Raw genomic sequence first — 26586 nt, 5'->3', positions numbered from 1 at the left:
CGACAACTCGTGGATTCGCATCTCCCCGATCGTTGAGAACCCCCCCGTGTGCTTCGTCTGCTTTTTTGTGATCCGTCTTATCCTGTTCCCCTTGTCCAAGTATCCGCGTCTCGGTGACGACAACGACTGCCCACCATGACGAATGTTTACTTTCCCTACTCCAAGGCGCCTTTGCGCACCGTCAAGGAGATCCAGTTTGGTCTTTTCGCTCCGGAGGAGATCAAGCGGATGAGCGTGGTCCATGTGGAATATCCTGAGACAATGGTGGGTTTGATTTCTTCCTTTTTGCTTTTTCTTTGTTTTTCATGGATAATTACTTCGTGTTTTTCCTTTTTTGTTATTTTTCTCTTCTGTTATCTTCTTTGATTCACCTCTTTGGGCGAGTCTAGCGATGAAATGCTGACCCGTGGCGACAAAAATAGGACGACCAGAGACAGCGCCCGCGGACCAAGGGTCTAAATGATCCTCGTATGGGAACGATCGACCGACAATGGAACTGCGAGACTTGCGAGGAAGGCCAGAAAGAGTGTCCTGGTCATTTTGGACATATCGAACTGGCCACTCCGGTCTTTCACATCGGTATGCGGCGCGAACCAAAACCGACGCGTTAATGAATCTTGCAAATCGCTAACCTTGCCACCTAGGTTTCTTGACAAAAATCAAGAAATTACTCGAGACTGTCTGCCACAATTGTGGAAAGATTAAAGCTGATTCGGTTAGTCATCCCTCACGGGATGGCAAATCTCATCAGGCGGTGTTGCTGACTTGATACCAGTCCGATTCCAAATTTCTCGAAGCTTTGCGAATGAGGGATCCGAAGAGACGCTTCGACCACATCTGGCGTATGTCGAAAGATATCCTGGTTTGCGAGGCAGACCCCCCCCCGGAAGATGACGACCCGTTCTCGAAAGAAAGCTCGAAGCCGCAGCGGTTCCACGGTGGATGCGGGAACGCCCAACCTACGATCCGCAAAGAGGGGATCACCCTGGTCGGCACGTGGAAGCCGAGTAAGAGCATGATGGACGAGATGGATATGCAGCAGCCGGAGAAGAAGACGATCACCCCCCAGGTTGCGCTCAATGTGTTCCGGAACATCTCTTATGAGGAAGTGCGCATTTTGGGGTTGAGCAATGACTATGCTCGTCCGGAGTGGATGGTGGTCACGGTGCTGCCGGTGCCGCCGCCCCCGGTTCGTCCTAGTGTGCTCGTTGGTGGTAGCACCAGCGGCCAGCGCGGTGAGGATGATTTGACTTACAAATTGGCTGAAATCGTGCGAGCAAACCAGAACGTCCAGCGCTGCGAACAGGAGGGTGCCCCGGAGCACGTTGTCCGCGAATTCGAATCCTTGCTGCAATACCATGTCGCCACTTACATGGATAACGACATTGCCGGCCAGCCCAAGGCTATGCAAAAGTCCAACCGTCCCGTCAAGGCTATCCGCAGCCGTCTCAAGGGTAAGGAGGGTCGTCTGAGACAGAATTTGATGGGTAAGCGTGTGGATTTCTCTGCGCGTACCGTCATCACGGGTGATCCCAATCTGTCCCTCGACGAGGTGGGAGTACCCAAGAGTATCGCTAGGACCCTGACCTACCCCGAAGTCGTCACGCCCTACAACATCGAGAAACTCCAGAACCTCGTCATGAATGGTCCGAATGAACACCCAGGCGCGCGGTATATTGTCCGGGACAACGGCGAGCGCATTGACTTGCGCCACGCTCGACGGGCTGGTGGCCAGCAGCTGTTGTATGGATGGAAAGTGGAGCGGCATGTCATGGATGGTGATGTGATTTTGTTCAATCGTCAGCCGTCCCTGCACAAGGAATCCATGATGGGTCACCGTGTTCGTGTGATGCCGTACTCGACGTTCCGACTCAACTTGTCGGTCACGACGCCTTACAACGCCGATTTCGATGGTGATGAAATGAACTTGCACGTCCCTCAAAGCGAAGAGTCGCGCGCTGAGCTGAGTGAGCTCGCATTGGTACCCATGAACATCGTTTCCCCTCAGCGAAATGGTCCCCTCATGGGTATCGTGCAGGATACTCTCTGCGGTGTCTACAAGATTTGCCGACGTGATGTGTTCCTCACCAAGGACCAGGTCATGAACCTCATGTTGTGGGTCCCTGATTGGGACGGGGTAATCCCGCCTCCGGCAATCTTGAAACCTCGGCCCAGATGGACCGGCAAGCAGGTGATCAGCATGGCTTTCCCATCCGGTCTCAACCTCTTGCGCGTCGACAAGGATAACTCCACACTGTCGGAGAAGTTCTCCCCGCTGTCCGATGGCGGCGTCCTTATCCATGGTGGTCAGCTGATGTATGGTATGCTGTCGAAGAAGACTGTGGGTGCTACCGGTGGTGGTGTCATCCACACCATCTTCAACGAATACGGTCCCAGGACTGCTGTGGCTTTCTTCAACGGTGCCCAGACCATTGTGAACTATTGGCTGCTCCATAACGGGTTTAGCATTGGTATTGGCGACACCATCCCCGATGCGCTCACGATTCAGAGAATCGAGAACTGTGTGCGCAACAGGAAGAACGAAGTTGAAGAGATCACTGCGAGCGCGACCGAGAACCAGCTTGAGCCGCTGCCGGGTATGAACGTGCGTGAGACGTTTGAAAGCAAGGTTTCCCGCGCTTTGAATAACGCCCGTGACGAAGCCGGTAGCGAGACGGAAAAGAGTCTGAAGGATCTGAACAATGCCATTCAAATGGCCCGCTCAGGATCCAAGGGTTCTACGATCAACATTTCCCAGATGACTGCGGTCGTCGGCCAGCAGTCCGTCGAAGGGAAGCGTATTCCGTTCGGCTTCCAGTACCGTACTCTGCCGCACTTCACCAAGGATGACTACTCGCCCGAGTCTCGAGGATTCGTCGAGAACTCTTATCTACGTGGTTTGACCCCGACCGAGTTCTTCTTCCACGCCATGGCTGGTCGTGAGGGTTTGATTGATACTGCCGTCAAGACTGCCGAAACCGGTTACATCCAGCGTAAGCTCGTGAAGGCTCTGGAGGAGGTCATGGTCAAATATGACGGCACGGTCCGTAACTCGCTGGGCGACATCATCCAGTTCATCTACGGTGAAGACGGTCTGGACGGTGCGCACATCGAAAACCAGCGGGTTGATATCATCCGGTGCTCCGATGACAAGTTCCGGGACAGGTTCCGTGTTGATCTCATGGATCCGGAACGGAGTCTCGGCCCCGAGGTCCTCGAACAGGCCAACGAGATTGCGGGCGACGTCGACGTCCAGAGACACTTGGATGACGAGTGGGAGCAGCTTCTCAAGGACCGCGCTTTCCTCCGCTCAGTTGCCAAGGAGGACGAAGAGATGATGCAGTTGCCCATCAACGTGCAGCGCATTCTTGAAACCGCCCGGACGACATTCCGCATCCGCGAGGGAACTATTAGCGACCTGCATCCAGCCGAAGTCGTCCCACAGGTCCGCTCTCTGCTTGACCGGCTGTTGGTCGTACGTGGCGACGACGATATCTCCCAGGAGGCTCAGACGAACGCGACTTTGCTCTTCAAGGCACAGCTTCGCAGTCGACTTGCTTTCCGCCGGCTCGTGACGGAGTACTCGATGAACAAATTGGCATTCAACCACGTGATTGGTGCTATTGAAATGAGATTCGCCAAGGCCGGCGCGAGCCCTGGTGAGATGGTTGGTGTTCTGGCTGCCCAGTCCATTGGTGAGCCGGCCACGCAGATGACCTTGAATACTTTCCATTTCGCTGGTGTCTCGTCCAAGAACGTGACACTTGGTGTGCCTCGTCTGAAGGAAATTCTGAATGTCGCCACCAACATCAAGACCCCGTCCATGACCGTGTACCAAGAGCCGCACCGTTCCTACGACAAGGAGGGTGCGAAGCAGCTGCGTAGTGCGGTTGAGCACACTAGCTTGCGCTCTGTGACGGAGACAACCGAGATCTATTATGATCCCGATATCCAGAGCACGGTCATTGAGAACGATCGGGACATGGTGGAGTCTTACTTTATCATCCCCGAAGATGTTCAGGATGACTCGTCTCGTCAATCGAAGTGGCTGCTTCGTATCGTCCTTAGCCGACCTAAACTCCTGGATAAGGGCCTTACTGTGCAGGATGTGGCTACCAGGGTCAAACAAGCGTACCCCCGGGATATCGCTGTTATCTTCAGTGATAACAACGCCGACGAACAAGTCATCCGTATCCGTCAAATCCAAGACTCCAAGGAGGAGGAGGAAGACGATGACATCGAATACGACGTTACCCTCAAGAAGCTGGAGCAGCATCTTCTGGACACTTTGACCCTTCGCGGTGTCAGTGGTGTTGAGAGAGCTTTCATCAACGAAAAGAACAAGGTCCGTGTCCTTGAGGACGGCTCATTGCATGTCAGCAAGACCGATCCCCTGTGCAAAGAATGGGTCCTGGAAACCAGTGGGTCCTGCCTTGGCGAGGTCCTGGCAATCCCTGGTGTCGATGCCAGTCGCACGTATTCGAACCAGTTTATCGAAGTGTTCGAGGTATTCGGTATCGAAGCGGCTCGTACTGCTGTGCTCCGTGAATTGACCCAAGTGCTTGCCTTCGATGGTTCGTATGTCAACCATCGTCATCTGGCCCTGCTGGTTGACGTGATGACTGTGCGAGGATACCTGACCCCCGTCACTCGCCACGGTATCAACCGTGCCGACAACGGTGCCCTCATGCGTTGTTCTTTCGAAGAAACGGTGGAAATCCTGCTGGAAGCCGCCGCTTTCGGAGAACTCGATGACTGCCGCGGTGTGTCTGAAAACCTGATCCTCGGCCAGATGGCTCCCGCGGGGACAGGTGAATTCGACATCTACCTGGACCAGAACCTTCTCAACACAGTGGTGTCGAACAATGCCCGTTTCGGCGTCATGGGTGCGATTGGTGCCAAGGATGCAATCATCTCCGACGGTGCTGCCACTCAGTATGACACTGGCTCCCCTATGCAGGAGTCGGCCTACATCGGATCACCGGATCCCGATTCGAACTTCTCTCCGATCCGGCACGCGGGCGCGGAAACTCCAGGAATGGACTACCAGCCTTCCGGTGGCGGCTTTGGTGGTGGCTTCAGCCCTGCGCCGACCAGTCCCGCAGGCTACTCGCCCAGCAGCCCCTTCCATCCGACATCTCCTGGGTATTCCCCGACGTCGAGCTATTCTCCCACGTCTCCCGGAATGGGCATCACCAGTCCTCGTTTCACGACGTCCCCAGGATTCTCCCCCGCCAGTCCGTCCTTTGCGCCGACGTCTCCCGCCTACTCGCCTACGTCTCCGGCGTATGGCCAGGCATCCCCGACCTCGCCGTCGTACTCACCCACCTCCCCTGGCTTCTCGCCGACGTCGCCGAACTACAGTCCTACGTCTCCAAGCTTCAGCCCGGCGTCGCCGGCGTTCAGCCCAACGTCGCCGAGCTATAGCCCGACAAGTCCTGCGATCGGTGGCGCCGGCCGGCACCTCTCTCCCACCTCACCCACTTCCCCCAAGTACACGCCTACTTCTCCTGGATGGTCTCCCACCAGTCCCCAGACGTACTCCCCGACGTCTCCAAATTTTGCCGGCTCGCCGACGTCCCCTGGTGGACCTACGTCTCCTGGTTACAGTCCGACGTCGCCGGCTTTCAGCCCTTCGTAAGTGTTGGCCCACGTCCAGTGCCAGAATTCAAACCATACTAACATGGAATGTAGGTCTCCTCGCCAGTAAGAGTCGAACGTGCATGGCTACGGTGCAGCTTAGGCTGTATCGCTGTATTATCACTTCCTCGCTCGGACACCGTCTCCAGGACGAAAAAGAAAAAATGAAAAACATTTTGCATTATACGTTGCGGAAATGGTTGGCTATTTGCTCCAACAATTGGGCTTTTCCGGCCTTCTTTTTCCATTTTATGTCCTTTTCTTAACTGTATCTTTTTTCTCCCGCCTCAGACCGAGAAGGCCTTACTATTTTTTTTTTTATTATTGACACGTCCGCGAGATTTCCTCATTGAAATTGCGAACGAAACCCCCGGTTCTTGATGCTTGCTTTCTGCTGTTTTTGACCTTTCTTCGTTCAGGCGATTGAAATACCAAGCGTTTTCTTAGAGTTGGACGATAGGCCCTCGGACAGTTCCCCCCGTTTTATAACGGCGAGCGCGACGTTCTTGAAGTGGCCTATCGGTCCGGATCACATGGAGAAAGATGGATGGATGGAGAGACAGACGTTGCTTTGATTGTATTAATGCGCTTTACTATTTCTTTATCTCTTCTTTCCCTGTACACAGCTGTAGCGGCAATGGATAATGGACAAAAAAAAGGATATTAACAAGAGACGAAATAAAAAAAAAGACAAAATTGAAAAGACCTCACATTGTAGTCCATGTCATTACAGTATTTCTAACCAGGAAATAAAGATTGAATACAGTAGTCTATTGTAGAAGACGCATGATATCAATGCCAAGGGGACGTCGGGGAAATGAAGGTCCGCGAAGCCAGGTGGCCCGATCCGCATTGACTTATCTATCATGTTGACGCAACTCCGTTGAGCTGGAGCTGCCGACCATCCAACTCAACAACTCATTTATCCACCCTGTTTCACTACTCGTCCCTCGCGCATTCGACCCCGCTCATGTTCTAATCTAGAAGCGGGTCGCCATGCGCCTCTCGCTGCATACTATCATCGATCTCTCTCAGGAACCATGAAGTACCTGTGGCTATGGCGTTTCCTGCCGTTGGCGTTGCGTGAGTAGCTGGTCTTCCTATCCTATGGCTATGGGCGGTGATCGGCAAGTTGATGGACTATACTAATGACCGATGCGAGTGTCTACAGTGCTCCTGCAGACGCTGGTGGCTGCGTCCGAAGGCCACCCTGATCGTGAATCTACCACCGATGTCACCCGCCAACCACCACCCGGCTCAACTCAGCCCCCAGGCGGGGCGGAAGACCTTGAGCCCCTACCTGGACATGGTAAGACCTACAGCAGATTCCCGACCCGTCGCGTGTCCCCCACTGACCATGTCAAATGTTCCATGGTATAGAACATGTCGAGACCGCTTTGAAAATCCTCCACGACGCCAAACTCCCCGCCACCACTCTCGACAAACCGTCCGGTATCCTGGGATACACCTGGCACTATGCACGACAGGCAATCCGCCTATTATTTCTAAACGGGCCATCATCCGATGGAACCGACTCCAGAAAGGTCCACCGAGACGTCGCCAAAGCCGTCAACGAGCTCGAGTTCGCCGCGGAGGAGGAGCTGAACCCCGACGCCATGTTCCTTCTCGCCGAGATGAACTTCTACGGCAACTTCACCCATCCCCGAGATTTCGGGCGCGCCTTCCACTGGTATCAGACCCTTGCATATCTTGAAGGCAATAGCACCGCGCAGTATATGGTGGGATTCATGTATGCCACTGGGATCGGGGGCGCCGTACAACGCGACCAGGCCAAGGCGCTGGTCTACCACACTTTTGCGGCCGAGGCAGGGAATACAAAGTCGGAGATGACGCTTGCATACCGCCACCACTCTGGCATCGGAACTCCGCGCGACTGCGACCAGGCGACGTATTACTACAAGCAGGTGGCAGATAAGGCCATCGAATACTACCGGTCGGGGCCGCCGGGCGGCCATGGCATGATCAAGGAGTCATACCGTTGGGCCGATGAAGAGGGCGGTGTCTATGGGGAGGGTGCTAGTATGTCGAGCTCGGGTCCCAGCGCCTTGCGGGATGTCCACACCAACACCGAGGCGAGTCTGGAAGATGTCCTGGAGTATTTGGATCTGATGTCACGGAAAGGGGAGCTCAAGGCCACGTTTAGTCTGGGGAAGATGCACTACGATGGCGGTCGGGGAATGGCCCGGAATTTCCGCAAGGCCATGAAGTATTTCAAGCAGGTGACGAAGCGATACTGGAATAAGGATGGATCCATCAACCCCAACCACCCCTCGGGAGTCGAGAAACTCTCGTCCAAAGCGGCGGGTTTTATCGGATTGATGTACCTCCGCGGAGAGGGTGTCGAGCAGAATTTTGCGACTGCACTGACTTGGTTCAAGCGGGGCCTTGCCAACGGGGACGCGATCTGTCAACACCATATTGGACTGATGTATCTCAACGGGTATGGTGTCCCTCAAGACGCCTATCGAGCAGCGTCGTACTTCAAGTCAGCGGCAGACCAAGATATTGCCGCGGCGGAGACGCAACTCGGCGCCTTATTCCTGGACCAGGGCGACATTCCCACTGCCACCCGGTACTTCGAGCTCGCTGCCCGCTGGGGGTGGATGGAGGCCTTTTACTACCTGGCAGAGATGTCGAACAATGGCATCGGCCGGCAACGGAACTGTGGCATGGCCGCGTCGTACTACAAGATGGTCGCCGAACGCGCGGAAGCGATCCACTCGTCTTTCCCCGAGGCGAATGCGGCGTACGAGAGGGGCGATTCGGACACTGCACTGATTGCTACCATGATGGCCGCGGAGCAAGGCTATGAAAGTGCGCAAGCCAACGTGGCATTCCTGCTCGACGAAGAGAAGGCGCTGTTTTCCCTCCACCGGATCTTGCCAGGCGCCAAACCGGAACGACATTCCTTGCTCCGCAACGCTGCGCTGGCCTTGATCTACTGGACACGCTCGGCCAAACAAGCGAACATCGACTCTCTGATCAAGATGGGCGATTATTACCTGGACGGCGTGGGCATCGCGCCGGACGCAGAGAAAGCATCGACCTGCTACCATTCGGCGGCGGAAGCGCACTACAGCGCGCAGGCATTCTGGAACCTCGGCTGGATGCACGAGAACGGAATCTCCGTGGAGCAGGACTTCCACATGGCCAAGCGGTACTACGACCTGGCGTTGGAGACCAGTCCTGAGGCTTACCTCCCGGTCAAGCTCAGCCTGCTGAAGCTGCGGGCGCGGAGCTACTGGAACCAGATCACGAACGGGAAGATCAACTCGATCCAGGAAGACGAAGGTAAGAACGGCTTCGCCACGATGATCCCACCATCACTCCTACCACCTACCTGAGCGAACGCTAACGTTGGGACCCGGCCCCGGACAGAACCCAAGCCGCGACGGACCTTGAAGGAATGGATCACGGCATTCATCGAGAACGACGAGGAAGAGGAAGCGCACTACCGCGCCCAGATGTACCAACAGGACGAGGAGGACGACTATCTGTCCGGCGGGGACCGTCTGGACGACCGCGACGACGGGTACTACGACGACCTGGAGCTAGACATAGACGAGAGCGTCCTGGAAGGACTCATCATCGTGGGGCTGGCTGCGGCGTTGCTGATTCTCGTCTACGTGCGACAGCAGCGGAACCGACCCCGGCAAGACGAGAATGCCAACCCGGCCGACGCCGCCAATGCGAATAACAACCAGGGGCTGTTCCCTCGCCCGGGGGAGCCTGAGTTCGCGCAGTGGGTTGCTGGCGGGGTGGGGCATTGATTGGCTCGTAACTTCTGGCGATGTTGACTGTACATGTAATATGATGATCAATTTTATGATGCGTTTGGATATGAACCCGTAGCTGTCTGCAGGCCCGTTTTATCTACATTTTATCTATAATTTACATTGGTTTCCTTGATCTATCTTCTGGAATAGCAGACCACGTGGCTGATACGCTCTTATCAGCTTATCGATAACCCCCACAGCTTTTCTCCAACATCCTCTTTCTTCTTATCCCTTCACCTGAAGCACGTCCAATCTCTTGAACAATGTAACCACCGTCCCATTGAATTGTCCCCAACCCGTGAGACACAAGAATGACGCCCCTCAAACGCCGCCGTCTCGACGCCACTGCGTCAACCCTTTCCAAACCCTTCAAGTCTCCTCTACGCCGACCACCCGCGACAGCAGCCGAAGCAGCAGCAGCACCCCACACTCCCACCAAGCACGAAGAACAGCCTTCAACAAGCACACCACAGGCCCATTCCACCCCAGACACCATCACCACCACTCCACGCACAGCAATAACAACAACAACGTCAACCCCTACCCCAACCTCAAAGAGAAAGCACACGCCCCTCCTCCCCGCAGACCCCGCCCTCCTCCACCTCCATAAACAGCAACGCGCATTCCAAGCCCGTCTCTCATCTCTGCGTTCCGAGCTCGACACCGCACAGCAGGCTCTCCGACTGGAATGCTCCACCCAAGACGCCGAACTCGAGGTTCTGGTCGCAAAGTGGAGGGTTGTAGCGCAGAGTGCGGCGGAGGAGGTCTTCGAGGGGGCGAGCGAGCGTGTTGCGCGTATGGGGGGCATGAAAGCCTGGAGGGAGAGGATGCGCGAGGGGAGGATGGGAGGGTGGGGTGAGGAGCAGCAGGAACGGGGAGCAGGAGGGGAAGAGGATGATGATGGGGAGGTGTTGGAGAGACATGGCAGGCGTGGGATGGAGGATGAGAAGGGTGAGACGAGAGATGGGGATGATGGTGAAGATGAAGAGGTAAGTTCGGTTTGGTATCTCGGAGGTGTGGTGAGGGTGATGCTTACTGAGATTTACTGTAGGAGTTTACGATGGATGTCATGCTGAAGACGCTCAATGTGGATTTGAGGATGATTAGGTTTGATAAGGGGCAGCAGAGGTTTGTTACGGATTGACCGTGGGATCTATACGGTGGATGGCGCATGGCGTATGTTGTGGGATAGGTCGTGTTTGAGGCTATTCACTGTGCAGCGAATGTTTGCTTTGAAGCGATTGAGTCGACAGAGACCGCGATAAGAGCAGTCTTTCAGTTCAGCTGTTGACTACTCTGAATGGATTTCACTGACAATTCTAATCTCAATAATGAAGGACGCGACTAGACTGGGCCAAGTGGATATAAATCTGATATGGATCTCGACATCGATAAGGATAATAAGGAACTGTGGAGACTCCTTATCTCTCTCTTGGTTTCTCCGCTTTCTCCCTCGGCTTTGAGATCCCCTCATTCCTCATTCCTCTTTCTTACTCCCCAATACTTCCTACGTTGACCCTCCCAATATTCTTAATCCATACCCGGTCAAATGTCAGCCTATGCCCCTTCACTCAAAACACCCCCGTCTCCTAGCCTGCGCGCGATGCTTTCGTTTGAAGAGGAAATGTGACCACACCAAGCCTATGTGCGGAGAATGCCGCCGCAGAGGGACCGAATGTTTACCTATGAAATCCCGCAAGGACGGTCAAGACATCACCATCCCATTGGAGTATCTGAAGCAGCTGGAGTCACGGATTGCCGAGCTGGACCGTCCATCGGCTGCGACGCATGATGTGGGTGTCCAGACGGACTTCTCGACCCAACAGCCCGGTCCCTCTACGGCGGCCTTATCGGGCATGGCCGATAGCGCCCCCGGAGGTCTCCACCAGCAGGTGTTCGGCACACCAGATGACTACTCGCAAAACGATCTGCTGGGACACGTCGCAGCGTCGGATCAGGACCTCCTGCGCGTATCCGACATGCGCTCCCACGCCCCCCGGCTGGAAGGAGCCCTGATCTCGCGATTGGCGTACGAGGTCTACCCAGACCGACCCGGCTGGGACTTCTACGCTGGCACCGATGCCGGATCGCCCCAGGCGGGATATCCTTTCTGGCAGGAGGAAGTATACGCGAACCTGTACTTCTCCATCACTCATTGGGTGTGGCCGTTCCTGGACAGCGGCGCGTGGAAGACATGGCGCCAAGAGTGGAACTCGGATAGTGAGGCAGATCAGTGGAAGGGCTTCCTCGTCAAGATGGTGCTCGCCATTGGGGCCTTGTCCTGCAACGTCTTACAACCGAGCCAGGGCCACTCGGCCCATGCTGCGGATCTCTATACGGCCGCAATGGCGTATTACCCGTATGTGATGGGCCATGAATCTGCCATCCTGCAGATTCAGGCATCCATTCTCATGGTACTGTATGCCCTTCAATGTCCCTCGGCGGAGGAGATATCGACAGCGGTCTCGTCTATCGTACCGTTCTGCACGGCGACGGTGGCGGACATGAGGAAGCATGCTGCCTCTGGGAATGGCGACGACCTAGGCCGTGCAGGGAGTCCGGGGGAGATATTGACCGAGACGTTATTCATCACATGCTTCATGTTGAATGAGATCGTCGTGTCGGGGTGGGACCGGCCGGTTTCCGCGTCTTATCGAGCGATTGACGATGATGTGAGACACCACACTGGGTTTCTTGGAGACTGTCCAATGCTAAACAGTCCAGGTCTACTCCCTAGGAAACGAGGTGCCCTCGTCCTCGAGCACCAGCACGGCGCTGCGACACCTGTTCCGGCTACGCAAAATCCAAGCCGACATTCGACGGCAATGGAGGGAGGTATCAGGACAACAGCGGCCGAATGATACGATGCTCAAATCAGCCTTGGATACGTGGAGGAACGAGATCCCTCGGTATGGGGTGGAAGAGGCACCGAGCACGTACCTCCACCCACTATGGATGGCAAACCTCTACGACTATAGTGTTATAATAATGATGCAGGAGAAACGGGACTCCCTTCAGCCGGGAGACATCGAGGACGTCGTGACCACCAGCGACGAGGTATGTCGCAATTTCCGACGACTACAGGAGGAAGGGCAGGTAATGTGTTATACATGGTCGGCTGTAAGCTCTTCCCATGTCGTGCTTGGCATACCGATGAACCGCTAACTCCGCGTAGCTGGTTTTCCAATTTCGAGCAGGTATCACCCTGCTGTACATATTCTGGGTGACACCGCGAGAGCCAACCCTGGTACAACGAGCCGTGGAGGCGCTGTATATCTGCGCCGATAATGTTTCTCACCATGCAGACCGCTGGTCGGATGCAACACCGTACGCAAAGATCATGGATTTTCTCTTTCAGAGCGCTTCGTGGATTCCCGCAGGATCGCCACGGAGCCATAGGAGTGCATGCTCTCGCGAGGAGCTGCCGCGGCACCTGACTGAATTGAAAAAACAATATCTACACAAGGCGGTACTGCGGATGATTGAAGACATGCTCCACCAGTAGCCAGCCTACTTACGGATGAAACCCGGACTGCGCGTGTACAATAGATCTCTTCCTTCAGAAGTACTCAATCAGACCTTCTACAGCAGCAAAAGTTTCCCAGTCTCCAGGCCCGTACTGGTCCGCGCCACAAGTGTGACAATCGTCTGTGTCAGGGCGGGACTGGTCCAGCGTTTCCACGGGATATCACGCGTCGACGCTGGATACGTGGCTGTCAGAGTGAACTGATTGTCGTCGACCTTCGCCGCAACTTCTTCCCCATTCACATAGCACACCAACCCCGTGAGTGCCGCTCCATGGCCGACCTCAACCGTCCCCTGTACATCCAGATGCACCGCCGACCCTGTGACTTCCTTGTGCTGCTTGCAGACGTCCATCCGCGGCATCTCGCCAGAACCGGGAGCTCGTGCCGCATTAGAAATCAGATCAGACGCCAGCTGCGGAACAAGCGGCGGCACAGCGCGAAACCTCGTGGCGTCTTCAAACGCAAACGCGTACCGCAGCAGATCTATATCTCCATACGCCTTACCCGCGAAAGTCAAATTGACCGGCATGTCGGTGTCCTCCATCAACCCCATAGGAACCGACACCGTCGGCACGCCCAAATGCCTGAACACCCTATTTCCATTGGAGTACTTGACACCGTTACTCCAAGCGTACAGCGACGACTCCGGCGCTGAGTCCGCATCCGCACGCCCAATGTCGCCATTCGCCGGGAATACGACGGCGTCCAGCCCTAGATCCTCCATCCACTTTTCCAGTGTCTCCACCCGAGCCGCCTCCAGCGCAGGTATCGCGCGGTCAAGCCCATGAATCTCATAGATTGACGACGGCTTGTTCTCATCCCCAGCGTAAGCGACCATCTCATGCCAGCGCAGCGCATTCGCCGCGTCAGGCGTCCCAGGCAGCGACCCCGGCGCCAACGGGAAGATAGACTCGGGATCTACGTTGGCGAGAGTCTGCAGACCAGGCTGGGCGTTGAGCGCCAAGAAATCGTCCCACGCGTGCGCGATGAGTTGGCACCGCTCCACGGAGTGCCAGTCTGCGGGGAGGCCGTCGACAGCCACGAGCTGGCCCGTGTGGGCGAGGGCTTCGTACTTTTCCATCATGGGGAAGTCAACGTCGACGACTGTCGCACCGCAGGACTCGAGGGCGCGGCGCGCAGATTCCCACAGCTTCAAGATCGAGGGCCGCGTGTTGACCTTATCGGGGAGGGGATTCGCGCCGCCGATGTACATGGTGGGGACGCCGATGCACTTGCCGCGGAGGGAGGCGGAGCTATCCTGCAGAGAGGGGAAATGGGCTGGACGGATGGAGGCGATGGATGGGAGATTGACGATGCGTTGCTCGTTCCAGAAGTCGCCGGCGGGGGCTGCATCAACGACAGCGAGCACATCGAGGACGTGGAACAGGTCAGTCATGGTGCGCGTGTGCGGCACGAGGACATCGCACGTTGGGTATAACGGCCAGACTCCCCTCAGGGGGAGCAGACCCCTAGACGGGGTGTAAGCGACGAGGGCATTATTCGAGGCAGGCGAGCGGCCCGACGATACGGTCTCGCTGCCGAGGCTGAAGGCACAAAAGTTGGCCGCCGTGGCGGTCGCCGATCCGTTCGAGGATCCGGACCCGTACGCGGCGGTCAGATAGTCAAGGTTGTAGGGGCTCTCAGCACGACCGTACGACCCGCGCTGCATGCCGCCGTACGCCATGGCAGGCATGTTTGTCCTACCGAGGAGGATGGCGCCGGCATCGCGCAGGATCTGCACGCAAGCTGCATCCTCCGTCGCGACGAGGCCTTCAAACGCGGGGGATCCGCTCGCGACCGTCATGCCCTTGACTTTGATGCTGTCTTTGACCAGGTACGGGATGCCCTCTAGCGGGCGTGCGGGCAGGCCCGCTGCACGGCGCGCGTCCGAGGCGGCCGCTTCGTCGAGGACGGACGGGTTGAGGATGGGGATGGCGCTGAGTTTGGGGCCCGCGGCGTCGTACACGCTGATACGGTGTAGGTAGCGGGCTGTCAGGTCGACGCTAGTGATGCATCCTGCCGCGAGGGCATGTTGGAGGTCAGCGATGGTGGCGTCGATCAAGCTGAACGAAGCGGCGGTCTTTGCTGTTAGCAGGACACTTCAGTCTTAGAGGATAATCCAACCTACAGAACCCATAGCGACGAGCATACAGTTCAAAATCTACCGTCAGATTTTTCTCAAAACATAAATCCGCACGCAAAGTCTATATACCTACCTCCCCCCTCATCGGCAAAGCCGTCGATCCACGCAGCGGACTTTTCTCCGCTGGAGACAAGCCCTAACTCCAACCACGTGTTGGCTCTGCCGCAGCCTCCACTCTTGTATCGACAGCAATTGGCCTGCAGGGCGGACTTAAGCCCGTCTAAAGGACCGATGGATGCAGGATTGCCAGTAACCCCGTGCGGAGAAGTGTACGATAACAGCGTCGCCAAGAGATAACATCCCTGCCTCTTATCTTCGGTTAGACGATAAGTTGACTAGATTAGCTGGCGCGGGGAAGTTACTTATAAAATGGATAGGACGCAAGTGTCGGAGTGGCTTTCGCCATTGATCATCGTTGTTGCACCTATATCATGACTGACACGAAAGAAGTCCACGCCGACGTGAAGCGCGCGCTGGACGCCGAGAAGAGCGAGGGCGTCGCGGCCGGCGAGATCCGCGATATCGGAGCGGAGCTGTATGCGGAGATCGATCAGCTATCGCCCGAGGAGTTGGAAAGGGAAGGTCGTGAAGTGCGCAAGTTGTTGGATTGGCGGATTTTGCCTATAGTATGTTTTCTCTACTCCAGGATAGTAGAGAGGGTTGTTCTGACGGCGACAGCTGTATTTGACTTATGTTATGCAATATCTGGGTATGTCTTCTTCCACCCCTTGCCTGATTCAAAGGAAACCGAGTGAAGCTTTACTGACTCAAGTTAGACAAGTTATCCCTCAACTACGCCTCCGCCTACTCGCTCATCCCCGATCTCGGCTTAGAAGGCCAGCGCTACTCGTGGGTGGCGGCCATCTTCAACTTCGGCTACCTGTTCTGGGCCATTCCGTCGAATCTGCTGATCCAGCGTCTGCCACTGGCCAAATACATGGGAACCGTGCTGCTGATCTGGGCTGGTCTGGTGATTGCGCATATTGGGGCAAAGAACTATGCTGGCATTCTGGTGCTGCGGTTTCTCCTGGGTATGGCTGAGGCGTGTGTCAGCCCGTGCAGTAAGTCCTCCCCCCCCCACAGGAATTCTTCCAGCCATACTGATAATGTAGTGATGAACTTTACTTCCATGTTCTACAAACGCTCGGAACAACCCCTCCGCATGAGCCTGTGGCTCTCCGGAAACGGCATGGCCACAATGGTGGGCGCTCTACTTGGCTTCGGCCTCGGGCACACGAACAACGTCAGCCTCCACAGCTGGCAGCTCATCTTCCTAACCATCGGACTACTCAACCTCGTCACAGGAGTCCTCTTCCTGTGGATCATGCCCGACTCACCCAGCAGCGCCAAATTCCTCACCCATCGCCAACGCGTCATCGCGGTCCACCGCGTCTCCGAGAACATGATCGGCGTCAAAACCAAAGAGTACAAGCCGCGACAAGCTCTCGAAATCCTCTACGACGTCAAAGTTCTCTGCTGTCTGGGCCTGGGCATCGGCTGCGGCGTCATCAACGGGGGCGTATCTAATTTCGCATCGTCGCTGATCAAGGGGTACGGCTTCGACGGGCTCTACGCAACACTACTGCAGCTCCCAACGGGAGCCATCGAAGCAGTCATCGTGCCAATTTGCGGGTTGATCTCCACGACCATTAAAGACTCACGGTGCATCGTCCTCGCCGTCGTCTGCCTCATCCCGTTCTCAGGCCTCCTCGGAATCCGCTTCACGGACCTCTCTCATCGCTGGACCCTCGTCGGCTGCACCTGGCTGCAATACATCGTCGGCGCACCAGTCATCATCTCCTGGAATTTACTAGCGACAAACGTAGGCGGCCACACAAAGCGCTCCCTCGCCAACGGCTGCTGGTTCTCGCTGTACGCAGCGGGCAACGTCGCAGGGGCAAATATCTTCTTCGCTCGCGAGGCGCCACGGTATTACTCTGCGCTGGCGGGTCTACTCATCTGCTACGCGGGGATGATTGTACTGGTGATGGTGGCGTATTTCGCGATGAAGGTGGATAATGCGAGACGGGATAAAAATGCGCCGGAAGGGGTGACGAGCGCGCAGAGGGAGGAGGCGGGTGTTTTGGATGGGTTTAGGGATTTGACGGATATGGAGTCGAGGAATTTTAGATATGCGCTTTGATTTATTATAGCTAATTGATTGTTTTTGATGATTGTGATGTGTTATCACACTTCTTTGAGGCGGATTATATAGTAACACGACCCTAAAGCGCCACAAAGGCGTATATCATTAACCTCAAAGGCACAGAAGGAGAACCCATATCACCTCGTACACTCAAACAGACACCCGCCATCCACAATAAGCCCGTTAAGCCAACGGCTTCTGTCCATAGATAAAATGCGCATACACATACAACTGGCGATTCTCCCTGAACTCCTGCTTCGCCTTCGCAATCAGTATCCGACACTCAAGCTCACTCCACCCCAACACCCTCGTAAAAAGAGCCAGCGTAAGCGGCTCCACCGAATCAACAGCATGCACCTGCATCCACTGACCAATCTTCTTCAACTGTTTATCCCTGGGCCACGACCCAATCGGAATCTTCAGCACATCCTCACGCACATCCACAAACCCGGCGTCCTTCATCTTAGCCCCCAGCTGCTCAACGACATTGAGCGGCTTGCCGAACCGCGCGGTCCCCTCTGTTAAGTTCCGCTGCCACAGATTGATGCTGGTTTCTTCGCCGGACTCGGAGCGACGCTCGTCCTGGTCGTGGAACCAGACGCGGAACTCCTGCACCTCGTAGTAGCCGCCTGGGCGCAGGTGGTTCAGGGCTTGCTCGAAGAGCCGGTCCCAGTCGTTGATGGCGCCGACCATGTTGCGCTGGTGGATGTAGTCGAATGCTTTGGTGGGGGGGTAGGGCCAGGGGGCTTCGACGTCGTCGACGACGAACTGGCAGTTTGGGGCGGTCCTGCATTTCGAGTTAGTCTGGTCGTTTCAAAGGGAGATCGCATAATTGACGAGCATACCAATACGGCTGGATCGGACTGAGGTCAATCCCCAAGACCTCCGCACCAGGAAACTCATCCGCCATATCGAGGGCCCAGATGCCGGTACCGGTTCCGATATCCAGGACACGCTGCGGCGAGTCGATAGGCGCCTTGTGCAGACTCCCACCCAGCATCAACCGAAAGATATGGTGGACCATATCCAGACGGTCCTGCTCGGCGTCATCATTCGGAAATAGGTACTCCCCCTCGCGGAACTTGTGGTATCGCCGGCCGTTCTCATACACATAGTCCCTCACACTGGAAGACAGCGACGTCGTCAGCGACGCGATGTCGTCCTCGGAGATAGCGGAGTCGGTATCCGTCGTGAAGCCCTCATCGGCTTCTATATCGCGTCCCTGGGCGGGGACGGCCGCCTCAACGGGGTGGGTATGGGGGGTACCATGGTCGGCCATGTCGGGAATTCAATATTGGTAGGGATGGAGTGGGCATGATGATCCGGTTACAGACGACGTGGTGGGGAGTGAGTTGGCCCTGGCCAAGACTTGTGGGCTTTAACTTCATGCTAACTCCATACTAGTCCGTGCTAACGATCGAATACGATCTTCTATTGATTGCTGACGACTTTTTGTCCCCACACTTTGGTCGGAAGTGGTTTATCCGTCTCCTATCACATTCTGCTACTGCAGTCGATCATACACTCCACAAGACATATCCTGCATCGTGATGCCTCGGATGACTCCATGATCTGCCATCTGGAGCGCATAGACACTATTATCTCCGACCAGCACATCCACTGGATAGGTATAAGCTGTCACTACATTCTATGGCCGGCTGGTTTTGTCAAATTACTATTGAGTCGTCCTGCGTCAGCTACAGCAGAAGCAAATAATCAAGACCAAGATAAAAACCACCAAACCGGGATAAATATTCTCGTGACGCACCACATGGCGCTCGTGCTGTCGAATGGTCCCCTTGGCCATCCAGATACTCATGCTCGTTACACTGGCTGGTGATTCTACCTATTGCCAAGTCTGGGCCTTGAGCCTCTCTGTGCCATTATCTCTCTTGTACTTATATGGATATAGCGGTTGCGGTATAGCAGCTTGGAACTACGAGAGTTGTCACTCTCCCTAATATACTGGGAATGTAGGTTCTACTTGAATCAAAGAAGCAAAAAAGCAAAAGAAAAAAAAAGAAAAAAAAACAACAACAACAACAACAACAACAACAACATCGGGGGCAGAAGGACGAGAGGAAGAGACGGAGAAAAGAAAAAGAGAAAATAAGGGAGAGCGTCACAGGAGAAGACTATGATACTAGGTTCTCCAACACCTGAACGACCTCCAAAGTGAATCTCTGGTCAAGCATACCAATCTCATCAGTATTATCGTCCCACTCTCTCCGGCCGCCGATAGCATCAAACGCACAATCTGCGGGCGTAGTGCACAGAAATCCGGTCAGACACTTTTCCACGACAGTCTTATATTCCGGAGGCATGGAATCATCCAGCAGATGTAGATTGCTCTTGGCAAAATAATACGCCCCATCGAACCTGCAGTTTGTAGGTTCGGAAGCCTCTAGCGGATGTGTCTGTATGTGGAAGACAGCCTTCCCTTTGGCCAAGTCTTTACAACTTGGGCAGTTGATTGGGACACGATTTTCGAGGGAGTTCCAGAGACCGACTTCAAAGAGAACGAGCCCCAGACTGTAAATGTCATACCTCTTCTGGTACCGTGTTTGACTTCCCGAAAACTGTTTGTACGCCGGTGCGAGATACAAGTCAGTGAAGGTTCGAACTTCTTGATTTGTGACTATATGAGTCCCATATAAGCGAGAATGCGAAAAGCCTGCGAGCCATGGCTGTGTCAAATCATAGTCCTGACTGCCCTCCTTGACGAAGAAAAGGAAGTTATCCGGCCTTATATCTTTGTGAATCCAGTGAACCGAGTGTATCTGGAGCAGGGACAGAGCTGCATGAAATGCTAGTTGAAGGCGCTCACTTGGAGTCGGAGAAGGACAGTTTGTACGTGAAAGTGGGTTGGATCTGGCAATGAGACCAGTAAGATTGATCGGTGAGAATCTGGTGTCGCTGCCCCGTGGAAATGAGAAAACCAGCAAGTCAACCATTTCTTGATGTTTTTCGTATCCGAGGCAGTTCAGGACTCTGAAATCGGTCGGCATTGTTCCCTCTCCCATAATCTGGGCGAGAGCATCTCCTCTTCTCACACGTTCAAGATGCATGATAAAATTTGGTTCGACTATCACACGATTGCCAAGGTACTCGCTAGTGAAATAGCCACCAAATAGATCTGCCAGAGCAGAGATGGATCCACGCCGGAGCTCCCACTTGCTATTGGCGACACCTATTGAGTGGTCACTTTTAGCCGACTTCGCGACCACATCCCTGAGCCTCGCTGCTTGCGATAAAGCAGGATATTGGTCAGCAGCGGCAGTCACAATGCTTGCCATGGCTTCTTCATCGGAAACACGCGGGAGAATCAGAGATGGAAGCCTTTTGGATGTGGCTGTTTGCAAGTGAGGTACCAGGCTAGCCAGACTGTCGTTATACTCCCTCAGTTCCTCGACAAAGTTGGATAGACGTGATTTATCTATCATGGCCCATTTCACTTTCTTTTTGTAAGAGATGCGCGCTTCATTTTTTTGTTTCTCGGGCGTCGTTTGCCACACACCCTCCTCTGTTGGCAAGCCATGACGCTCCCAGAAATCCCGGGGCAGTGAGGTGATAGAAGGCATCGCATAGGCGTCTGATCCTCTACCAGCCTGCGCCTTGCCACTTGCTAGCCTTGGCGACACTCGTCGGCCAAGCAAACAGTATTTTTCGGTGATCTTGGTTGCAACTCTTAGCGTGTCTATCAACGTAGTAGAGATTGTCAGTACCGATGGCTTTGACTTGAATATCACTCTCGACCCTGTGGGGAAGACTGTCTAGCACAACCTTGAATCTGATTGAAAATCCTCATAACAAGCTGCATCATCTCGGGTTCGAAGGGCAATCGCTCGGCCAGTTCCAGTTCAACAAGACCCAGCCCCTTCAAGCAAAGATAAAATCTTGTTCTTTCTATATCGATCTTCATAAGTAAAGTTGAGCCATCGCTTTGAAAATCCCGTACAGTCGCGCGAAGACGATAGGCATCAGCACAGGTAGCCGCCAAGGAGACCAGGCTAACTGCTCCCACCGCCAGACCTGCTGCTTCAGCCATATCGCAAGATGGACGCGCTTCTAATCTAGCTTTGTTGCTTTGTGGAAACTGGTCTCAGAAAAAAGAACATTGAGAAAAGGTACTATGGGGTGCTAGGCCTAGATAGAAACAAAGGGGGACTTCAGCTTGATTTGCAGCAGAGATCTACATTTGCTCAACTAGTTAACGAAGACCCCTCAGCTGACTAAAGTCATTGCGGCGCAGTGAACTAGGTAAATAGTATATAACAGCTTGTCATTTATGAAAATCTACACTGTGTAGCTGATATGCCGTTCAATATAACACTCGGTAGGGGTAGACGCTCAGAGTACTGAGGGAGGTTGCAGTAAAATGATGGGTATATCATCAGTCAGGTTCCGCCCTATATCAAACGTTGGACTTTTGGCGTAGCGGCTACGATATGTTTGGTCGCAAATGTAGGAACAAGACCAGCTTCTCTTTAGGGTTACAATGAAATCAGCAATCAGTTAACTTCTGACAGACCAAAAATTGGCTCCAGATTGATGGGCGGAATTCTGAATAGGCGAAGATCAAAGCAAAAACAGAGTTACGTAGAGCAGTTATATCACATCCCAAGGCCCTTGATCAATTAGATGATTGATTAAGCAATTGTTGGTCTGGTAAAAGTAAAGACAATTGACTAATCTACCACCATGGTCAACCGAATCAATGGATTTTCTATACCTTTATCTGTATGGTTATGGTTAGGTTACAGTTCAGGTACACCAGTCGGGTTAACCCACCCCAGAAGCCATTGATATCTATCTGATATCTATGTATTCTCTCAGGGTAATCACAGTTGATAATCTCATCTCGAGTGTCTTTCCATAAAGATATTTTTGATGAAAATAGTTATCAGGAATCATAGAATCCCAGCCCAAAACCAAAATGGAAGCCTAGAATGCAGTTGGTCAGAAAGTCGTGAATCCAGAATTATACTTCATATCACCTACCAGAAAACCCCAAGTGACAAACAAAGCTTCCGTTGTATTGGGAATACGCGCCTCAGATATCCACATGCCAGATGTTGAAACTGCCAATGTCATGTGACAAATAGTTGGCTGGGACAAAGCAAAGCGGACTTTGAAAAAGGTGTGCTGAAGGTGAACCGTCACTGTATGCAAAGCTGGAGTGGACGACAGGCTGAGATGGCCTGCAAGTTATGAGATTCAATCATAGCCTCCTTCTGGAATTCATAAAATAGAGATATTAGTGTGTCCTCGCCAGAATTACGTCTTGACCACGCCATGAGATGCTTTAGCAGTTTGAGCCGGGGCCGCTGATTTGAGTTTGAAAACTCTCGGTCTCGAATCCATATATGGGGTCTAATGCACTTGTAATATATATATCTGCATGACAGGTGACTTTGCGCCGGCGCCGGCGGGTATGCCGTTATGTTCTCGTCAGCGACTTCTGTTGGGGATATCGGTCATACCCAACTTGATATGGTGCGGACATTGTTGAGTTGTTTGCCGCCGAGCTGCCACCGGGGCATCAAATAGCCACAGAAGTCTACCGCGTGGTTGAACATCGGAGTGGCTGGTGAATACCACATGAATTCTGGTTGCAATGCACGGATGGCGTGGTTAAAGGAGGACGACAGATTTTTCACGAAGTGTCCTTCATCACATATGACTCGGCTGAACTCTTTCCAGTAACCATCCATAATACGAAGAAGACCGCCCCATGCCCCTCAGGGTGTCCGTTTGTTAGGCCAGATATATAGTCTCTGGCATGACCATGCGGTGAAGGATCAGGCAGCGTATTGCTGCAGAAGCCAAGCTCATCTCGATAAAAAGGATTGTGACCTGAAAATTGATCTCTAGAAACGATCTCCACAGATGTTGTCAGTTTCATGATTGGATCGAAATACAGTCGGCTTCTCAAAGCACTTACTATTGAATAGGTCACCCCCTTCGTATTTCTTGATCTTAACTTCCTAGGCACAAACAGAATGAGGTTCACGACCTCATTCTCTATCAATCCCATGAACCGGGGGGACTAGTGGGCCGGACGCTTGAGATCAACATTCGCGAAAGACAGGCGATAGACATCGAGTGCGTTTGCAAAAGCATACTGATGTCCGGAGTATGCAGCAGTTTCGGTCCAAGCTGCCGAAATAAAGCGAGCTCGAAACATCCTTGCTCTTCGATGTCTCCGTTCAGTAAAGAAATAATAGTATAGGCAAATTTATATCGCCTTTCAGCAACATTCAAGGGGGCTCGGCTGGAAAATAGCAGTCACAAACTTTGCTAAGCCAGGTGATGCACGGCTAACGAGCACAATACAGAGATTGAGGCCGAATTGGAGGATATGACGCAGGTTCCAATCCCACATCTCAAAAGATCAACTCTTAAGCTCGTTGGGTATGCCCATGGTTCTGCCCACCGCTTTGATCGGTCCAATGTACTTACCAAAGTTGGTTGCATTCTGATCTCTTGGTGGCTATTTCCGCACGGATGTAGATGGTTCTTCAATCTCAGGATGGAAATTTTGGTGCAAATATACTGTTTGAGATATTGATGCCGGATGATATCTTGTTGGGCTCCGAGCTCATAATGACAGCCACTGCACCAAATGCGGGTTCGGTATATTGAGCCAGGATTGATATGACCGATATTCCAACGTATGATATATAAGAAGGCAGAGCTTTCGGGTCGACAACATATGATTGGAGTCTCCGGATGTCATGGTGCTATAAGATATGATATAAATGATCCTGTATGTCAAAAATAAAGGAACAAAAATGAAATAGTTCCTAGGATTAGGTTAGAAGTGGGGAGGACATTGAATATATAGCTTTTTTTCCTGACACAGCTCTCTATTGTCACTCATTCACAGCGTTTGTAGAGTGACAGTATATTTGTGCTCCATACTGCATGGCTCTGTGTGTGAAAGAGGAGCATGTATTCAAAACAAAGCTTTCATTACCTTCTAATTTACTGGTTTATATTCAGTGAATAGTAGATAACAAGTAAAAGAATGTGATTGTTAGATTCCTGCTTTAGCTATCACTTGGTGTTTCACATCCTCAATACAAAGGATTATAACTTGTTTGCAATGTCAACGAAGATATCAATCAGTGACTGACAGTAGATACTTCTCATATATTGAGCAAAGGGGCTAGCCCTCAGGAAACCATACTGCTGCCTGGAGGCTGGCGCGTGTCTCAGTTGCCCTGAAGAATAGAAACAATGCAAGTATCTGCAAGGGAAATATCGCGCTACAATTCTTCAGGAACTATGCATAATATTTGCAATAGGTCTCTTTTCCCACACCACTTTAGACAAATACAATGAGATATATCAAGATCAAATCCATGCAAGGATATGCACACCGAAAAGGAGGTCCGTCACAGGTCTCATACATCCATCCCCCTTGCATTCCAACTACACCATCAATTGATATAGACTATTTTCGCCACAACAGGAACAGAATTCCGATCATAGACAAAGTGTCTTCGCGAGTCAATTGAGATTTTTTGGCAATTACTAATAAAGATCACATGGTCAGCTTTGGTGGAATGCAGTCAAAGCCCTAAACATTCCGCCCCTGCATTCAAGCTCGTCGTTCTCACACGAAGTCGACCGTGGTTCAAACTCGGAACAACTGTTGTCGCAACCCAAGAGACTGAATCCCCAGTTGTAGCAACATGTGGGAGTATTTTGAAAAGAAATCAGTCCTAGTGACTGGTGGATCCGGGTTTTTGGGCACGGCGATTGTCCATCGCCTTCTCACGAGAACTTCGACATCATGTCTCTACTTGGTCTGTCGAGGAGGTGTTGAGTAAGTGCTTGTACGAAGTATAGACCAGAGGGGCTTGGATTGTTACTAACCTATCTTGCAGCCAGCTTCACGCCAAGTGGAAGGAATGGTTACCTCCTGGCGCTGTCGACCAGCTGTGCAGTACGGACCGGATCATTATACTCCACGGCGACATCCTTCAACCAAATCTTGGGCTAACCGGCCTGGAGCTGGATAATGTCCGACATGACATCAACATTATCATTCACGCGGCATCATCTATCAACCTCATCAAGCCACTGCATCAGTTATCTGATACGATTATTGAGGCCAGTAATATGATGGCTGACCTGGCCTTGACATGTAAAAGGCTGGACCGGTTCGTCTACGTCTCCACTGCATACGCGAACACGCACTACTACGCCCGATGCGACGAGCTTGATGTGAGAATCGACGAGATCACATATCCTTTGCAACGCCAACGCTCCGTCCTTGACGAGCTAGAGGAAGTGCGAAAGCGCGGCACAAGCCAGGCATATGAGGCGGAGAGTTTCCCCTGGGCCTACGCATACGCAAAACACCTCACGGAGAGGTTACTCCATTACAAGTTCAGCAAGAATGTCTCCGTGGAAAAGCTGCTTATCATCCGTCCGTCGGTGATCGGCCCGTCTCAGGCGCTGCCATTCCCCGGCTACAACATGCCTCTGTCATCTCCATGCACAGTATGTGTAGCTGGATTAGCGCTTACCCCACTCCGCAGAATCAAAATAGCTACGAAAATGAGTCATCCAGACCTGGAAACACACCAAGACGAGGTCCCGGTGGACGTGGTCGCGGATCGCCTTCTCTGTCATCTCGCGCTGGGCACGCATGGGTGTGTCCACGCGGTCAGCGGTGTAAGGGCGCGGATGAAGTATGAGCCATGGCGGAGGGCTTTGACGAAGATCCGCCGAATCCCATGGGAAGTGCAGCCTCTGTGGGTGAAGGGCGATTGGAAGTCTCCTGATCAGCATCATCTGGCTCGGCTTTATGCCGTTCTGGGAACGTCTTTTGCCTTCTCGGAAGACCGGACAGTTGCCGTTTATGAAAAGCATCCGGAGATCAAGGACTTGGGTTTGCAGCTGTTTACGGACCTTGACATGGGTGGAAGTTTTCTGTCTCGGGCCCAAGGGATCCGCTATGTGATGGATCGGCTTGCCAAAAGGAGTTGGTTGGTCTGGTTGATAGTCGTTATCTTTTATTCTGATTTTGGGAAGACTCCGCCCCCTGGCCGTCTGAAGGTATTATAGACTATTGAGAGGAAATAGTGGTTAGCTTGGACGATCTATATATGGCGATGCTAAGCCTCGGGGTTTCCAACTTGAATTCCTCGTAGGTCATCTTGGTCGCCGGCTTAGGGCTGAACGGGCCATGGTTTACATATAGCCTGGGGCAAAAAGATATGATGGGCATAAGGAAGTATGACTATTGCTTCCTTCTTTCCTTCTTTCCTTCTTTCCTTCTTTCCTTCTTTCCTTCTTTCCTTCTTTCCTTCTTTCCTT

General features: G+C 53.2%; 7 protein-coding genes across 7 annotated transcripts; 5 read left to right on the top strand and 2 right to left on the bottom strand.

Annotated features, from left to right (window-relative positions):
* Positions 1-135: 135 nt before the first annotated feature.
* P168DRAFT_316106 (DNA-directed RNA polymerase II core subunit RPO21) lies at positions 136-5710 on the top strand (the record flags this gene model as incomplete). The annotated part of the gene is made up of 5 exons (XM_024839964.1): positions 136-264; positions 423-579; positions 645-715; positions 776-5637; positions 5695-5710. The coding sequence occupies 5 exons, from the start codon at positions 136-138 to the stop codon at positions 5708-5710; spliced, it is 5235 nt and encodes a 1744-aa protein (XP_024696210.1).
* An 828-nt stretch (positions 5711-6538) lies between these two features.
* On the top strand, positions 6539-9510 carry P168DRAFT_288071 (ubiquitin ligase complex subunit HRD3). Its single transcript, XM_024836707.1, has 4 exons — positions 6539-6723; positions 6812-6949; positions 7021-8952; positions 9040-9510. The coding sequence occupies exons 1-4, from the start codon at positions 6681-6683 to the stop codon at positions 9429-9431; spliced, it is 2505 nt and encodes an 834-aa protein (XP_024696209.1). The 5' UTR covers positions 6539-6680; the 3' UTR covers positions 9432-9510.
* A 181-nt stretch (positions 9511-9691) lies between these two features.
* P168DRAFT_302507 (putative DNA repair protein Dds20/Mei5) lies at positions 9692-12366 on the top strand (the record flags this gene model as incomplete). Its single annotated transcript, XM_024838663.1, has 4 exons — positions 9692-10426; positions 10489-10565; positions 11059-12109; positions 12162-12366. Coding segments are annotated over exons 1-4 (2010 nt in total), but the record flags the coding sequence as incomplete, so codon positions are not given.
* Positions 12367-13019: 653 nt separating this feature from the next.
* P168DRAFT_324996 (amidase family protein) lies at positions 13020-15101 on the bottom strand (the record flags this gene model as incomplete). Its single annotated transcript, XM_024840934.1, has 2 exons — positions 13020-15044; positions 15093-15101. The coding sequence occupies 2 exons, from the start codon at positions 15099-15101 to the stop codon at positions 13020-13022; spliced, it is 2034 nt and encodes a 677-aa protein (XP_024696207.1).
* Positions 15102-15538: 437 nt separating this feature from the next.
* P168DRAFT_248772 (putative MFS allantoate transporter) lies at positions 15539-17250 on the top strand (the record flags this gene model as incomplete). Its single annotated transcript, XM_024834138.1, has 4 exons — positions 15539-15733; positions 15786-15816; positions 15884-16168; positions 16220-17250. 4 exons carry the CDS (start codon positions 15539-15541, stop codon positions 17248-17250), a joined length of 1542 nt encoding a protein of 513 aa, XP_024696206.1.
* A 70-nt stretch (positions 17251-17320) lies between these two features.
* Positions 17321-18561, bottom strand: P168DRAFT_264620 (class I SAM-dependent methyltransferase). Its single transcript, XM_024834867.1, has 2 exons — positions 18099-18561; positions 17321-18040 (listed from the first exon to the last, which is right to left on the bottom strand). Exons 1-2 carry the CDS (start codon positions 18530-18532, stop codon positions 17437-17439), a joined length of 1038 nt encoding a protein of 345 aa, XP_024696205.1. The 5' UTR covers positions 18533-18561; the 3' UTR covers positions 17321-17436.
* Positions 18562-25054: 6493 nt separating this feature from the next.
* P168DRAFT_316099 (male sterility domain-containing protein) lies at positions 25055-26342 on the top strand (the record flags this gene model as incomplete). Its single annotated transcript, XM_024839963.1, has 4 exons — positions 25055-25080; positions 25149-25751; positions 25806-26251; positions 26302-26342. The coding sequence occupies 4 exons, from the start codon at positions 25055-25057 to the stop codon at positions 26340-26342; spliced, it is 1116 nt and encodes a 371-aa protein (XP_024696204.1).
* Between the last annotated feature and the right edge of the window lie 244 nt (positions 26343-26586).

The sequence above is a fragment of the Aspergillus campestris genome, assembly GCF_002847485.1.
Source record: "Aspergillus campestris IBT 28561 chromosome Unknown P168scaffold_2, whole genome shotgun sequence".
NCBI lineage: Eukaryota > Fungi > Ascomycota > Eurotiomycetes > Eurotiales > Aspergillaceae > Aspergillus > Aspergillus campestris.
Note: the sequence above shows the minus strand (reverse complement) of the source record. Positions and strands in the feature narration are given on the sequence as shown.